Source organism: Leguminivora glycinivorella, chromosome 11 (assembly GCF_023078275.1).
Source record: "Leguminivora glycinivorella isolate SPB_JAAS2020 chromosome 11, LegGlyc_1.1, whole genome shotgun sequence".
NCBI classification, from domain to species: Eukaryota; Metazoa; Arthropoda; class Insecta; order Lepidoptera; family Tortricidae; genus Leguminivora; species Leguminivora glycinivorella.
Genome location: NC_062981.1, coordinates 22,396,489 through 22,412,735, shown reverse-complemented (window position 1 = coordinate 22,412,735; position 16,247 = coordinate 22,396,489). Strand labels below are relative to the sequence as shown.

The following is a 16,247-nucleotide window of genomic DNA, read 5'->3' as shown; positions in this document are numbered from 1 at the left end:
CTAAATGACATGTTTTAATTGGTTTGTGATAATTACTTATTTATTTTTTTTTTATGTTTTCTTTGGTAATTGTATACAATGTAAATAACGTGGTTATAAATTGTTACTTCTGTTTTATTTTTACTTTTATTGCTATAGTTATGGACATTTAGTGTAGTAAATACTAGTAGGATGAATATTTTTGTAGTAGTTTTAGTATTGTGTTGTATGTAATTATTATATGCATGAATGAATATTCGACACAATGTTTATTGTTAAGAATAAATAAAAATAAAAATAAAAATAAAAAAATAAATTAACAATCTTTAAAAAAAATAGGCCCAAGAGGAGATGGTGTAGCAACCTAAATCATTCTTCAGTGACTGGCCGGAGGCATTCAACCGGGAGTCATGGTCAAGGGGTCATTGCCTAGCAGTGCTGTCGCTAGCATAAAAAAAGAATAATGAATGTTTCTCTTAGCGACTAATCATAAATACTAGAAATCAAATAAAAAAAATACCAAAACTGAAAACTGGCCTCAAAAATCTACCAAGTGTAATATTGACTTTTCTACTACAAATGAGTTTTAAGTAAATATCTATTTGTGTATTTAGGTATATAAAAATATATATATATATTAAAATCTCTATTATGACATTCGGCGGCCATATTTGGTAGATTTTCGGAATTTAATTATGGTTTCTATTATAGTAACTCTTATGCTGGCGATATATGTAAATGTCTTCACAGACCTCATTAGCCGGGTCCACACTGGCCGCACGCCTCGCGCGGCAAACGTCCGTGCTCATGCGCGCACGTTTGCCCCGCTCGAGCAAATTTGCTCGGCAAGATGGCGGCCCTCGGTCAGCTGTTCAAAATAGTTCTGTAAAAGCGTGCGGGCAGTGTGGACATAGCTATTGACGATTAAACAATTTTTATACTCTGCAACTTAACGGTTTATCAAAATATTGCTAGTGGCCGTGAACTGGGCTAGGCTGAGCTGCGTGCGCAGTTCCCGGAACAGTTCGTAGTGCTCCTTAGTGTTGGGAACGTCGTCGAACAGAGCCAGCGAGCACGTCTCAAAATGGACTGAAACCACAATAAAACTACCAAAATGGCCGCCAAAAGCTACCAAAAGTGTAATATGGGCTTTTCTATCACAAATGAGTTCCAATTGTATATCTATTAGTGTATTTAATATAAATATTGCATTGGTAAGATAGTCTGATGATAATATATGAAAATTACAAGTGTCAATATGACATTCGGCGGCCATATTGGTAGTTTTTTGGAACTCTTATGCTGGCGACACATGTAAATGTCTTCACGTCTTCAAATATTTAACTTAAAATCTTAGCGATTAATGACAATATTGCTGGAGGTCGCGAACTGGGCTAGGCTGAGCTGCGTGCGCAGTTCCCGGAACAGTTCGTAGTGCTCCTTAGTGTTGGGGACGTCGTCGAACAGAGCCAGCGCTGAACACGTCTCGCGGAAGAATGCCGGGTCTCGCTGCGGCATCACGCCGGTCTTTCTAGTGGTGTTCCAGGAGGAGTATGCCTGAAAGAGTCAAATAGTTTATGATACCAGACAGCAGGCTTTTTACCAACGAGTTTAGTTGATGTAGGGAACAAATCAAATCGTGTAAAAGTGCCCCTGTGGCCTATTTGCTGAATAAATTATTTTGATTTTAATTTTTTTTTAATTATTTTATTATATACTAGCTTTTTCCCGCGAAGCTCGCGTTAAATTCGAAAATCGCGGAATGCTCCATACAAACTTCCACCCCCCATTTCAAGCAAGTGGGGGGTTAGAAAGAGACAAATAGTATCCTATGATACTTTCCATCCCTTCACTATCTCCACTTAAAAAATCACGTCAATTCGTCGCTCCGTTTTGCCGTGAAAGACGGACAAACAAACAGACACACACACTTTCCCATTTATAATATTAGTATGGATTTTTGATTTGATTTTTTAGTAGTAACACTATTATATATATAAATTATAAACTGAAATAGATACCATACACTAAAGAAAAAGCGATCAAGCCCACTGGTGGCGAAGCCGGGAATCGAAGCTGGGTCTCCAGCTATCGCGGCTGACGTGCTCAAACCACTACAACACCTTTAGTGTATGGTATATATTTCAGTTTATGAGTTTAGTTGAATTTAACTTTTTCACAAGCAGAAGGGCCATTTTTTTTCAAAGTTCCACCCCACTTCTTCTGTAACATGGGTATTTTTTACGCAATCGCGAGGTCTTTCGACCCTGATAGGAGAAAAAAAATGTCCCAAGATTTCCATACATTTTTGAAACCTTCCATTCCGTTACTACCATACAAAAATGTATGGAAAAATGGCAACGGAATGGGAAAAAACCTTGGGACACTTTTTTCTCCTATTAGGATTGAAAGAGTTCGCGATTCTGAGTGAAAAAAACATACAAAATCCCAATTAAAAAAAATGAGGTCTGCAATCGATACCACAAGGCTTAAAATATGTAAAGTGTAAGCACAGTATAATAAAGAGTACTATCGTACAGTATGGCCACTCCCCGCTGAAAGTGCCGCCCACCCTCTCTCGGTTACCTCACAGTTACCGCCTGTCAAAAACGTGAACAGTCGACCTGTCATATTTCACTCATACAAGCATAGTACGCGTTCACCTAGACGAGCTTAGACTGTGTGCTAGGAACGCGCCTCTTTCATTTATTTGATCGCCAGACGCCAGTGTCCGAGGTGTTGTGTAAGCCAGCGTTCCCACTTAAGCCTCGCGTGTCTCGGGGCGCGCAACGGACGTCCGCGTCACGCCAGAGTTGCGCGCCCCGAGACACGCGACGCTCTGATGTGGCCGGTCCCTAAGGTAGTTTGCCTAATGTTATATTATTTATGCATGTGACATCAGTGTCTTGCTTGATCTGCTTCCACAGTACTTTATGGTGCAGTCGGTTAGGATCCGACCGGGCCCGCGGGTATTAATTGATTGGAGTATTGATCCAGAGGACGGACGTGAGTTCAAGTCTCACCCAAGGCAGTACGGAAGTTGTGTATGTCCCAGCCTTGAGCGCACACTAGGCAGGTGCACTTTCAGGATGTTCAGAAGGGTATAACATTCGAGTTGCTGTGTCATTAACCTTCTCAAGCTTGGCGTCGAGGCACAGTATAATAAAGAGTACTATCGTAATTCGTACAGTATGGCCACTCCCGCTCCCCGCTGAAAGTGCAGCCCACCCCCTATCGGTTACCTCACAGTTACCGCCTGTCAAACACGTGAACAGTCGACCTGTCATATTTCACTCATACAAGCATATAGCATAGTACGCGTTCACCTAGACGAGCTTAGACTATGTGCTAGGAACGCGCCTCTTTCATATATTTGATCGCCAGTCAGTATTAACACAGTAACAGCCACTCTGTAAGTGTGTAACATGCGCTTTGCTGTGACACTAACCTTCTTTAGCTTGACGTCTATATCGAAGCTGTGTAGGTTCCAGCCTTCGGTACACGTTCCAGAGGGTGTAACATGCGGGTTGCTGTGGTACTAACCTTCTTTAGCTTAGCATCTATGTCGAGTCTCCGGAAGCTGTTTCTGTCCCAGCCTTGAGCGCAGACCCGGCAGGTGCACACATTCAGGATGTTCTGGTACAGTTTCAGCCGGCGCTGGTCTTCATACAGGTTCTCATACCAGTGACCCCTGGAATATGCTTTTGATATCAGTTTTTCTGTAATATTACATTGGTGGCAAACAAGTAAACAGCTGACCTGATGGTAAGCAGGTTCCATAACTTATGGATACCTGCATTACCTGCAACTCCAAAAGTGTTACATCCTTTTCCAACCCTGCTATAAAAAGTACCTTTGTAAAAAGATGATTTTGACACAGATATAATAACCTAACCACAAAATTTAAATTTTGAAAAAAGACATAGTGGACCGATTTTCATGAAACATGGCTAACACTCCTGACTAACTCATCTTTCAAACAAAAAAAACTAAATTTAAATCGGTTCATCTGTTGGGGAGCTAAGATGCCACAGACAGACACACACACAGACAGACGGACAAACAAACAGACAGACAGACACGTCAAACTTATACCCCGTTGTTTTTGCGTCCGGGATTAAAAGTGATGCTTAGCTTAGCTAATATAGCTACAGCCTACAGCTTGCCAAAAAAAAAAAGTAGAAATTAAAAGTAGTAACATTGTAGTGCCATGATGCCATCCCTTTAAAATCAATATACATATGTGAGAAGACGGAACAACATTAATGATGTTCTATCTATATAGCCTTTTCTTCTGAACATGGTCTGGTATTTACGGTTGTTTGTTTAGATGAAGTCGCGTAGTTGTGTGCCTGTCGGCAAAGGCCTCCTCCAGCTCTTTCCAGTATTGACCGCCTGGCCAGTCAGTCATTATGATGTTACCACTTTTCAATTTATTTATACTCTTTTTAACCCCCGACGCAAAAACGACGGGGTGTTATAAGTTTGACGTGTCTGTCTGTCTGTGGCATCGTAGCAGCTCCCGAATGGATGAACCGATTTCAATTTAGTTTTTTTTTATTTGAAAGCTGTGTTAGTCGGGAGTGTTCTTAGCCATGTTTCATGAAAATCGGTACACTAGGTCGAGGTCGGGGGTTTTTTTTCAAAATTATAATTTTGTGGTTAGGTTATTGTCAGGCTGTACATCATAAATCTCATTCCCATCTCATTGAACGTTCAGATAATATATAGGTACTTACACAAAGGAAACTGTCAGCTCAGACATCTTCTTAATAGGTCTTATAGCTATCAGCGCCAAGCGGTTGTCCAACCCAAGCCCCAGCAGGTTCGCTTCACAGCAATGCTTCAGCTTCCCAGTAAACGGGAACCAGCCGAAGTGAGGAGGCATGTCAGTCACAATCTGACCAACGGAGAGTTCATCAGCAGAAGTGACCACTTCTGTAGCCGGGCAGTTCAACTGCAACGTCAGGCACAGCTTCCCGAAGCACTTCTTCGCTTCAACGCCTTCAGATTTTGATTGAGGAAAGAATCCAAGGACTCTTTCTAACCGATGCAACACTGAGGCATAAATAAATGCGCTGTTATACAGTGTGCCAAAAACGAAACGCCTATCTTCCTTGAAGCATAATATTGAAGAATAATTTTCAACATTGTATATTTCGCTCAATGAGCTCTCACTTAGTCTGCTGGGCCCAATATTCTTTGCTTCTTTAATCAGTGTGCTCCAGTCCTTGCAAAGAGTCTTCAGTTTCAAGAAAGTCTTGATTGCTAAACGGAACTTGTGTCCTGCATCAATTGTGAGCAGAATATCCATTATTTGACATTCAATGTTGTGGTACTCGTTCAGACAGCGCTCCTTGCACTGCAAGCTGCAGAAGAGTGCAACACAGCAGTTGTCACAAGGCATCAAATTGAAAGCCGTCTTTTGGCAATAGTGGCAAGACACGAGACATTTATCCGGGAGAGAATGAGTGATAAATGCAGTTTCTATAGCTACTACCGTACCAACTTTAATATCCTTGGTGGCAACTACCTTGTGTTCTTCATTTTCAGTAATTATATCCACATCAGCAGATAAACAAGGTATATCAGCATTTTTCTTCACATTAAACTTGAAATATTCTTGAGTCCAATTGCACAGCAATATGTTGTTTTTAAGATTTTCTTTCCACATTGATTCCATACATTGTTCATATCTCTTATTCAGTTTTTTTGCCAAGTCCTCGGTGCACCCAAGTTTGCGACAAGTCTCAATGTCTTTCAGGCATGCAGAATATGCATTTAAATTGAATAGTAGTGCTGATCTGTTGCCATATGCATGCAGCATTTCTATGGAACCCTTTGGAGCAAAGAGTAAAGCCTTATTATACATTTCTAATGCCATTTGGTATTGTTCCTCCTGGTAAAAGTCATTCCCATGGCTGCGAAATACGGAAGACTTGTCTTTATTCTTAATGTGCGAGTGCAGACGAGGGAATCCCTTAGTAATACTAAGGACTCTATAAGCTTCTAATACCGCTGACCCGTCTAAATTGTTTACCGCTTTGTAAATATCATCCAAAAGACCTTTTCTCTGCAGTATCTCGTTGTAAATCATAGGGTTTTCGAAACTCATATTGGCCCTAGAACAACAGGAAATAGTAGTTGTGAACAATATACTGGAGTCTAAGGAGTAAATGTAAATATATACTTACCAAATAACCGACTTGTTGGGTAGGAATGTAAACTGATTGTACCTTTTTGTCAATTTCGTTACTTCAATAGGAAACCCAACCAAAATTATAGTTGACGCTTATTTAGCATTTTGCTGCGTTATCAAATATTTACGACACTGATAAAACACTTCCGAAAGAATTTGCTGACTTTGTCAATTATTATAAAATAGCGCGAGACTGGCGTGGGGAGGAAATAGGGGAATATGGTGATATTCCGTTCCGTTCCGAATTTCAAACCAGTCACGGTACTCGCGCGGTGGAATGGGATTTCAAGAACCTCATGCGATTATTGTGTTGGTCAACTTGACATTTATTTTACATAAACTGATGCGATTGTGTAGAATTTAGGAAATTATAATTATTAACATTGAATAATGAATCCATTAATAATATATTTTATTAAACCACTTAATATTTGCACCTTTTGAAATTATAATAAATAATTTAAAGAAAGGCTCCATGTTGTTTATTTCCATAAAATTAACGTATTTATTTTCCACTCTATCTAGCTTTATCTGTGACCTACGTCAAAAACGTCAAAGTCAAAACCAGCTGCAATTTCGACAGCGCGGCTCGACGGCGGAGGGGGAACCACCAATGCGCAGCCAGGGAATGCTCAACCCAAGAATGTACAACCCAGCAATTGGCGTCCATGGTGTACGAGAGTTCTTGGGCCGTGAATTGATGGGTTGAGCATTCTCGGTCCGTACAAGCTTGGTCCGGGGCGAGAATTCGAAGCCATTCTTTTTACAGGGCAGCAGTGTACGACCCAGCAATTCGCGTCCACAAATCTGAGTTCCATGGCTTTGAATTGCTGGGCTGCGCATTCTCGGCCCGCCTCGAGAATGCTCGACCCATCATTGTACGACACAAGAATTGGAAGCCACAAACCAGAGACAATTTTTTTTTTCAAGGGAGCTGTCAAAACCATAAGGGACGTTCTGACATGTGCTCTAATTCTCTTGAAAAATATCGGTTTTTTTCTAGTGACAGCTGTCAGTGACATTGACAGTCTTGATACCTATACCTGTCGCTTCGTGTTAAGGTGCGTTTAAACGGCGCGTGTTAGCACGATCTTACGCGAGCCGAGCCGTCCGTGTAGATGCGGCTCGGCTCAATACGAACGCGAGCCTGTGCGTTTACACGGCGCGAGGTAGCACGATCCTACGCGAGCCGAGCCGTCCGTGTAGATACGAACGAAAGCCTATTATATTGTTGCGATTTTTGTGACCGAGATGTTTTGGGTTCCATATTGATGGTTCCTCTTCATATAATTCAATAAAGCTTTGAATCATATCATTGCTCCACTCCATATTTCGAACACATGAAAACGCCGATAAATAAATTTATAGTTTAAAAAACTCTAGAAAAACACGCTTTTATAAATGCACGTAAAAGCCAAAAATAAATTATGGATCGTTCAAGTTGTCCCTATTTCTGGGATGAAAAGTAAACTATGTGCTTTTAATTATAATATTTGATTGTAAAAGCGTGGGGCACTGGCAGTCGTGCTGCAAGTCCAGTTAGCACGCCAATCTGTGTAAACTGCTTCTCGTAACATAGCTTAACTTGATTTCTCAGCAAGTTATACAAAAAGTTTTTCCTGTTACAGCGCCCCACGCTTTTTTACAATCAAATATTATAATTAAAAGCACTCATAGTTTACTCTTCATCCCAGAAATAGAGACAACTTGAACGATCCATAATTTATTTTTGGCTTTTACGTGCATTTATAAAAGCGTGTTTTTCTAGAGTTTTTTAAACTATAAATTTATTTTATACTTTTTAGTCGTTAATAATGAAATATCTTTAAAATTTAAACATAAATTTATTCCAAGTAGGCGAATTTCGCAAGCCATTTGTGGCTAACACGTATTGCTACTTAATAATAATTAATACCACCTGATGTATTGGTACCAAGCTTATCGCAATAAAGTTTTTCATTGATTCATTTAATTTTAATTTTTATTTCAATTTCTATTTTATTGAGCCCACATTCTCTCCATCTCCGCCAGTGTGTCTGTATTGCATGGTGTTTTACCTGTCAGCTTTAGAACAATCTAGCTCTTCTATCTGGAGAGCACTAAGTAATTTTACTCTACTCAGGGCCACATGAGCCTGTCCAACTGCAAAAGTAAGGGACCCTAAATACACCACTGCGTAGTGCCTTGCATCTTGTGCACGGTAGATGCCCAACTTGAAATCACTAGGAGTCAATGCCGGCCAGTGCCGGCCTGTGCAATCGATTAGGGTTGTGTGGGTTTGTTGAGCGAATTTGAGTTTCGGCAGGTTTGGGAAGAAATTTTAGCATGTAGGGAAAAAATCGCGATCGCGAGCGTAGCGAGCGCGAAATTTTTTTCATAGTGCTGCGCTAATTTGAAGGTTAATGCAATACGGAACTTAAGGATTTCATCTTTGGCTCCCCACAGACAGTCTTAAAAATTCATAATCTTAAAAAAATTTTGTATGCAATTGACACTGACAGATCTGTCAGTGTCTTGTCAGTGTCAGTTTGAACTGTCAGATTGCATACAAGTTTTTTTTAAGATTATGAATTTTTAAGACTGTCTGTGGGGAGCCTTACTCTGTAAGAGGATAGAGACAAAGGGTTGAATTTTCTCAGTCGCACTCTAGTATATTTACGTTGGGTTGAACCTGGATATGGAACGTGGACGCGACATTTTGCTAAGCCACTAAAAGACTGATAGTGGCTCTGGGAACTGTAGACCTTCGCGACATGCTTAGCAGTAGCGTGGCGTGAAATTTTTCGTTGATAAAGCCACCCCCCACCCCCCACCTTATTTTCGCTCTTAAGGGTCGCAAGAAAACCCACACCCACCTTTTTTATATACTACGTTAATCTTTCTTTTTTTCGGGGGCCGAGCCCCCCTTTATTTACTCTTAAGGGTCACAAGAAAACCCTAACCCAACTTATTTTTAATATTACGTTAATCTTTCTTTTATGCGGGGGGCTTCGCCCCCCGAGCCCCTCTTACTTTTGCTCTTAAGGGTCACAAGAAAACCCTTAACCAACTTATTTTAAATACTACGTTGATATTTATTTAGGCAATCATGGTCGCACGATAAATGATAAAACAGCAGGCCGTCCCTATCGATGCCCGATGTTTTATCGTTTATCGCGCGACCATGATTGCCTGGCTGGGCTGCATATTTAAGAGGGCTTTCGTGTTAAAAATAGTGAAATCGCAACCGAGCGCTCGATCATACCGTGTGTGGTATCAAATTAAAGGGCTTTGCGAGTAGTTTATAAATATATATCACATTATAGGACTTTTTCTACTTGGTCTAACAAAATATGAGAAAATGTCCAAAAGTGGTAATAATTGTACCGGTGAAGGCTCGTTTTCAAAAAATTGGCAAAAATCAATAATAGCAATGTATAATCACTAAGGCATAACAGCAATTTAAGTAAACGTTGCAGATTAATTTAGTACAAAACTTGCTTCGATGTGATAGTAGATTTTCAAAGAAATTGTCACTTAATTTTAGGTAATTTCTGAAAAAAATTGAATTCGCCTTAGGCTAGTTTACTCTTTTTCAAAAACTTAAAAAAAAAATCTAGTCTGAAATGATTGTGGTACAGGATATACGAATTATAAATTTACCCGTTTTAATATTCAAAATTGTCCAAATTTTACAAATAAGATCGACTGATTCGTGAGCGTCAGGACCCCTGGACCACTACAGATATTTGATGTTTAGTACATACTAAAATTTAGTACCTATTTGATACTATTTGGTACCTGAGTACATATATTTGGTACCTCCACTGATATCGAAAAATCGAGCGAATAAAGTAGCCAGACATTCTGACGTCAGGATGTCTGGACCATTTTTGGTTTACATAGTTCTAGACAACACTACTAATTGATATATTAGTCAATATTTACTACCTATTTGGTACCTGTCAATATATTTTTTTCAAATTTTTTTGGCGTACCAGAAAAAAGTTATGATGGAATTTAAAGTTGTGAGCCCAGCCGTGGCGTTGAAGTATGTAGCGCCTGTCAAAAGAATAGAGGCAAATCCGCCTGCCTTCCTGCGCGTCAAATAGGAATTTATTTTTAGGCACTCGCACATCATCTCTACTGACTAGTGGCATTAATATAGTCGAAATATAAAAGTAATTAGTGTAATTACACTAGTTTTCCTAAACTAAATTCCTATTTAGGTTGACGCGCGCAGGAGGGCAGGCGGATTTGCCTCTATACTTTTGACAGGCGCTACATACTTCAACGGCACGGCCGGGCTCACAACTTTAAATTCCGTCATAACTTTTTTCTGGTACGCCAAAAAAATTTGAAAAAAATATGTTGACAGGTACCAAATAGGTAGTAAATATTGACTAAGATATCAATTAGTAGTGTTGTCTAGAACTATGTAAACCAAAAATGGTCCAGACATCCTGACGTCAGAATGTCTGGCCACTTTATTCGCTCGATTTTTCGATATCAGTGGAGGTACCAAATATATGTACTCAGGTACCAAATAGTATCAAATAGGTACTAAATTTTAGTATGTACTAAACATCAAATATCTGTAGTGGTCCAGGGGTCCTGACGCTCACACTGATTCAGCTCTATACGTGCGTTTTTCTAAACGTGCATTAGAGCAAAATTCATAATTAATTTAGTGAGTTAGTTTTCAAAAATCCAGTCTTATAAAAATCAAGATAATAAGATGCTCTAACTGGAACTTGAATTAAATAAATCTATTGGATAACGGAAAGTGTAGTATTTCACCGACTAAAACTATCAATTTTACATTATTTTGACGTTTTTTTTTGAAAGCAGCCTTAAGGGTCACAAAAAAGACCATAACCTGACTTAGTTTAGATATACTGATTCGGTCTTTCCTTTTTCCGCTCATAAGGGTCGCAAGAAAACCCTAACCTAGCTTAGGCCTCACTTCGCTTCGGTCAATAATAGGTTTGTTATAACGTTGAAAACGTAACGTTCGAAGTTCATTACGTGGCCTTTCTCACAAGCGCAAACAGAACTATGATACGATATGCCATCATGGAATGCCAGTGCCTATCTTCGGGCTTCATTATCAGACCTTGAAACCTAATCGTGGTCAAAGTTCATTATAAGACTTTTCTAAGAAATCCAAAAACAGCTATGATAAGAAGTTCCATCATGTAGTTCCAGTTCATATCTTCCGGCTCCATCATCAGACTTTGAAACCTAATCGTAGTCAAAGTTTATTACAAGACTTTTCTAAGAAACCCAAAAACAGCTTTCATACGATGTTCCATCATGTAGTTCCAGTTCATATCTTCCGGCTCCATCATCAGACTTTGGAACCTAATCGTAGTCAAAGTTCATTACAAGACTTTTATAAGAAACCCAAAAACAGCTATGATACGATGTTCCATCATGTAGTTCCAGTTCATATCTTCCGGCTCCATCATCAGACTTTGAAACCTAATCTTAGTCAAAGTTCATTACAAGACTTTTCTAAGAAACCCAAAAACAGCTATGATACGATGTTCCATCATGTAGTTCCAGTTCATATCTTCAGATCAGTTCCGGCTCCATCATCAGATCAGTTCAACAGTACCATATTATTGTATTGTCATCAGAACTGCATACAGCTGCCAATTTTCATTACGCTACGATCCTTGGAAGATGGTTAAATTAGCCTCCGTAGATTCCATTACATAGTTAGTTACATACACGACGACCTAATAAAAAAGCGTGTTAAAAACTTAAAACTCGACTTCCGTCGTCGCGCGCTTTGTACCATCTGTTTAGACGGCGCGTATTAACACGAGCCGAGCCGAAGATGGCGCGCGCGCCTTTGATCCGTGTCGAAAAAACCGACAAGTGATGGATCGCGCGAACTTTGCCGAGCCGAGCCGAGCCGCGCCGAGCGTAGCTGTTTAAACGGCGCGTGGCGCGCCGGATCACGAGCCGAGCCAGGCTCGGCTCGCGTTATCGCGCGCCGTTTAAACGCACCTTTATAAACGCACAATTCTGATCCTGTATCAACTAGGAAGAGAGTTTTAGAGTTTTGGTCCAGCACAAAAAGGCGGTCCGGTTTTACTTGGCAGACATAGGCCGCTAATTTCGGCTGCCGGCAAGGGCGGCTCACTCCTCAATTCTATCGCCGCGCAAGTACATGTCAGCGGCCGCGAGTTCGCGGCCCATTCATTGGCAACGACCTTCGCGCAGTGCAATAAAATTCAATGTTGGCTGCTCGCGTGCGGTCCGTTTGTTAATGTAGGTAAGAATTTAGAATGGCGGCATTTTGTGAACATCAAAGGAGTGAGCCTTCTGTACTTGTACTATTATATATTCTGTGCTGCCGGTAAAGTTTTCCGCCCCTGGATAACTGCATGGTCTAGTACAGCGGGTAGATCTGTCGCCAAATCTAGTATGGTACCAGCATATGGACGGATGATGTGGAACGCTCTCGACGACGGTCGGTTGAAAATGGCGCGCGATGAATACCACGAAAAACTGATTTTGATGAGTGGCCGCCAGTTTGCGCCTTTAAAGCAGCAACCTCCCTGGTAAAATCAATGACATGTTTTGAAATCTCGGATATCCCTGCAGCATGAGTAGGTACTGTTATTGTCAAAAAGTTTGGACATTCAGAACCTGTGGGATAATCTCGTATACCTTGGCCGCCGATTCTGCTTACTACGCGGACATCCGTCGTCAATCGACCGCGACCGCGACCGATCAGTGTGCACGGAACAAAACATCCAGCGAGCTAGATTTCGATCGGACGTCCGTGCGCTCAAGGCCACGTCCGCGTCCGTCGACCGATAGTTTGCACGGTTAAGCTAGGAACACACTACGCGGACGTCCGTCGTGAATCGACCGCGGACGGCAATCTGGACAATGGAAATACACACAACCGTGCAAACTATCGGTCGACGGACGCGGACGTGGCCTTAAGCGCACGGACGTCCGATCGAAATCTGGCTCTCTGGATGTTTTGTTCCGTGCACACTGATAGGTCGCGGTCGCGGTCGTTTTACGACGGACGTCCGCGTAGTATGTTCCTAGCTTTAAGCTAGGAACACACTACGCGGACGTCCGTCGTAAATCGACCGCGGACGGGAATCTGGACAATGGAAATACACGTAGCCGTGCAAACTATCGGTCGACGGACGCGGACGTGGCCTTGAGCGCACGGACGTCCGATCGAAATCTGGCTCTCTGGATGTTTTATTCCGTGCACACTGATAGGTCGCGGTCGCGGTCGTTTTACGACGGACGTCCGCGTAGTATGTTCCTAGCTTTATGTGTAATGTCATTGTTCAGATTCCCGTCCGCGGTCGATTCACGACGGACGTCCGCGTAGTGTGTTCCTAGCTTTATGTGTATTTCCATTGTCCAGATTCCCGTCCGCGGTCGATTTACGACGGACGTCCGCGTAGTGTGTTCTTAGCTTAAATAACGAAATATCTTTTGCTCATTTTTTGCGCATGGCAACATAATTGAATCGTAAACTTTAAAATCGTCACCCCATCCCTAGAATATCACTCTATGTGAAAAATATTTTATAGTCTGTGGTTGCTAGCGAAAAGTGGACGCCTATTCCTGGGTCGTACATTCTTGGGTTGAGCAATCATGGGTCGAGCATTCTCGGTACGGGCCAACAATGTGCGACCAGTAATCGGCGTCCACTAAAGGGATTCGGATTATTGGGTCGTGAATTCTTGGGTTGAGCATTCTCGGGCTGTACATGCTTGGTCCGGGGCGAGAATTCGAAGCCATTCTTTTTACAGGGCAGCAGTGTACGACCCAGCAATTCGCGTCCAAAAAAGTGGACGCCGATTGCTGGGCTGTACATTCCTGGGTCGTACATTAACCGGACTCGGCGGAGGCAGTGTCAATTTCAAGTTTTCGTGCAGTGTTTTAAATCGAATTTATTATAAAAACTTACAACAAGTGTTGTGATTTAAGTGATAAATATACACCATGAGCCAAGCCGTCGCCGAACCGCCGAAGGAGCGGTATATCCCCAATGGTCTCAAGTTCGCCTTCGGCGGCCTTGCAGGGTACTGTGCATATTATTAGAAACCTAAATTTGTCCTTTATTTCAAAATCAATGTCATTAACGCGTCTAGTTTCAAAACAAACATATGTTTTCTGTGATATCTTTTTGTACGTTGAATGATTTTTGGTTTAATTATATTTTTAGAAAGGCAAGGTCCTTATTTTGATAACTATTGCGAAACCGATCTTATCAATATGCTAAAACACAATTCGTTTATAGAAAGTTTAACGACCTTGCCTCTTAAGTAGTACTTTCGCTTTAACCGATATAAAACCAGATGGATTGATAGTCTATTACATAATGCATAGGTATACTCCATTCACTAAGAATGTTTTTGTCTGGAAGAATTTTTTTGTCACTGATAAAAAAAAAAAAATCGATGGAGGAGGCCTTCACCCAAAAAGGGTCTAATGCACCAGCATAATTAAATAAAATTTATTGTAAAAAAAATGTAATAATGCAGTTAGAATAAAAGGCTTTTTTATTTTTTTTATTTTTATATGTATACATAGAAAACGTCGATGACTGAGGAACAAATATCTGTGCTCATCACACAAATAAATATGCCCTCACCGGTATTCGAACCCGGGACCGCGGCTTAGCAGGCAGGGTCACTACCCCTAGGCCAGACCGGTTGTCAATATGAAATGCCTTTGCTTTCCTTTTCTTTGGAACCGTGATGCATTAGGATATACTAAGCTATATGAATTTGTGTACAGCATGGCTGCCACTTGCGTGGTCCAGCCTTTGGACCTCATCAAGACCCGGATGCAGCTAAGCGGGGGCGGGCGCTCCTCCTTCACCGTAGCCGGAGAGATAGTCGCCAGGGAAGGCTTCGTGGCGCTCTACACTGGCCTCTCCGCTGGCCTGTTGCGACAGGCTACGTACACTACTACCAGGCTGGGTGTTTATAATATACTCTTCGACACATATAAAGAGTAAGTTTTTTTTTTTTTATACTACGTCGGTGGCAAACAAGCATACGGCCCGCCTGATGTAAAGCGGTCACCGTAACCTATGGACGCCTGCAACTCAAACAGTGTCACATGCGCGTTGCCATCCCATTAGAAACTTGTACACTCCCTTTTGCTGTGTTAAGTACACAGCAAAAAGGAGTGTACAAGCTCCTAGGAGGGTTCGGGTTGCCGACGACTCAAAGGACAATAGACGGAACAAGTTAGTTCCGTAAGTCCTCCCGTCATCAGCACACCGCACCCTCGCTGAGCTCTGGCAGCCTTACTCACCGACAGGAACACAACACTATGAGTAGGGTCTAGTGCTATTTGGCTGCGGTCTTCTGTAAGGCGGAGGTACTACCCCAGTTGGGCTCTGCTCTAGATTCGAGCGAGACGGTAAGTATTTTAGACAGGGATTTTTATTATTAGAAACAAAAATTACACACATTCACAAGCTTTTGACTAACAATTAACATATGGCCTGTGTGGTGACGGGTTAAGAATTTCACCACCCCCTTTCTTTCCGTGGGTGTCGTAGAAGGCGACTATGGGATATGGGTTAAATTGTGGCGAAGACGAGAGGCTGGCAACCTGTCACTGCAATGTCACAGTTTCGTTTTCTTTCAACCCACAGAATTATAATTAAACCAGAATGAGTAGTTAGGCCAAAAAGTGTGTCCACATGAGAGGTTAAAGTTGGGGCTGGTGTCCCTCTCGCACTTATTACCACTATCAAAATCATTTGAATGACGTCATCACTGTCATCATTTGGGGATACCAGTCAATATTCAAAGTTACTACCAAATCTACTAATACCCAATTAAAAATTTTTAATAATTGCGCAATTTTTTGGTTTTATGGCTTCATAATAATGACTTCCCAATTCGTTACAAGGTATTAATACCCTTGCCTCGATATAATACGAAAATAATTTAAGAAGTTTATAACCTTAGTTATCATACAGGTAAAAATACTACTACTATAGTAATTTTTTAACACTGGTCACACGTGCGAGAGGGACACCAGCCCCAACTTTGACCCTCTCATGTGGACACACTTT

General features: G+C 41.4%; 2 protein-coding genes across 3 annotated transcripts in view; one reads left to right on the top strand and one right to left on the bottom strand.

Annotated features, from left to right (window-relative positions):
- Positions 1-295: 295 nt before the first annotated feature.
- Positions 296-6,395, bottom strand: LOC125231108 (SET and MYND domain-containing protein 4-like). 2 transcript variants are annotated; one of them, XM_048136461.1, is made up of 4 exons: positions 6,174-6,395; positions 4,719-6,101; positions 3,523-3,670; positions 296-1,536 (listed from the first exon to the last, which is right to left on the bottom strand). In XM_048136461.1, the coding sequence occupies exons 2-4, from the start codon at positions 6,092-6,094 to the stop codon at positions 1,333-1,335; spliced, it is 1,728 nt and encodes a 575-aa protein (XP_047992418.1). In that variant the 5' UTR covers positions 6,095-6,101; positions 6,174-6,395; the 3' UTR covers positions 296-1,332. The 2 variants fall into 2 exon arrangements, with proteins under 2 accessions (XP_047992418.1, XP_047992419.1); XM_048136462.1 differs by having other exon boundaries at positions 6,216-6,395.
- A 253-nt stretch (positions 6,396-6,648) lies between these two features.
- Positions 6,649-16,247, top strand: part of LOC125230972 (mitochondrial 2-oxoglutarate/malate carrier protein-like) — a 30,158-nt gene continuing 20,559 nt past the window's right edge. Inside the window, exons 1-3 of the mRNA XM_048136292.1 lie at positions 6,649-6,779; positions 14,058-14,232; positions 14,951-15,169. Coding sequence (XP_047992249.1) covers positions 14,153-14,232; positions 14,951-15,169 — 299 coding nt within the window. The 5' untranslated portion in view covers positions 6,649-6,779; positions 14,058-14,152. The remainder of the gene's footprint in view (positions 6,780-14,057; positions 14,233-14,950; positions 15,170-16,247) is intronic.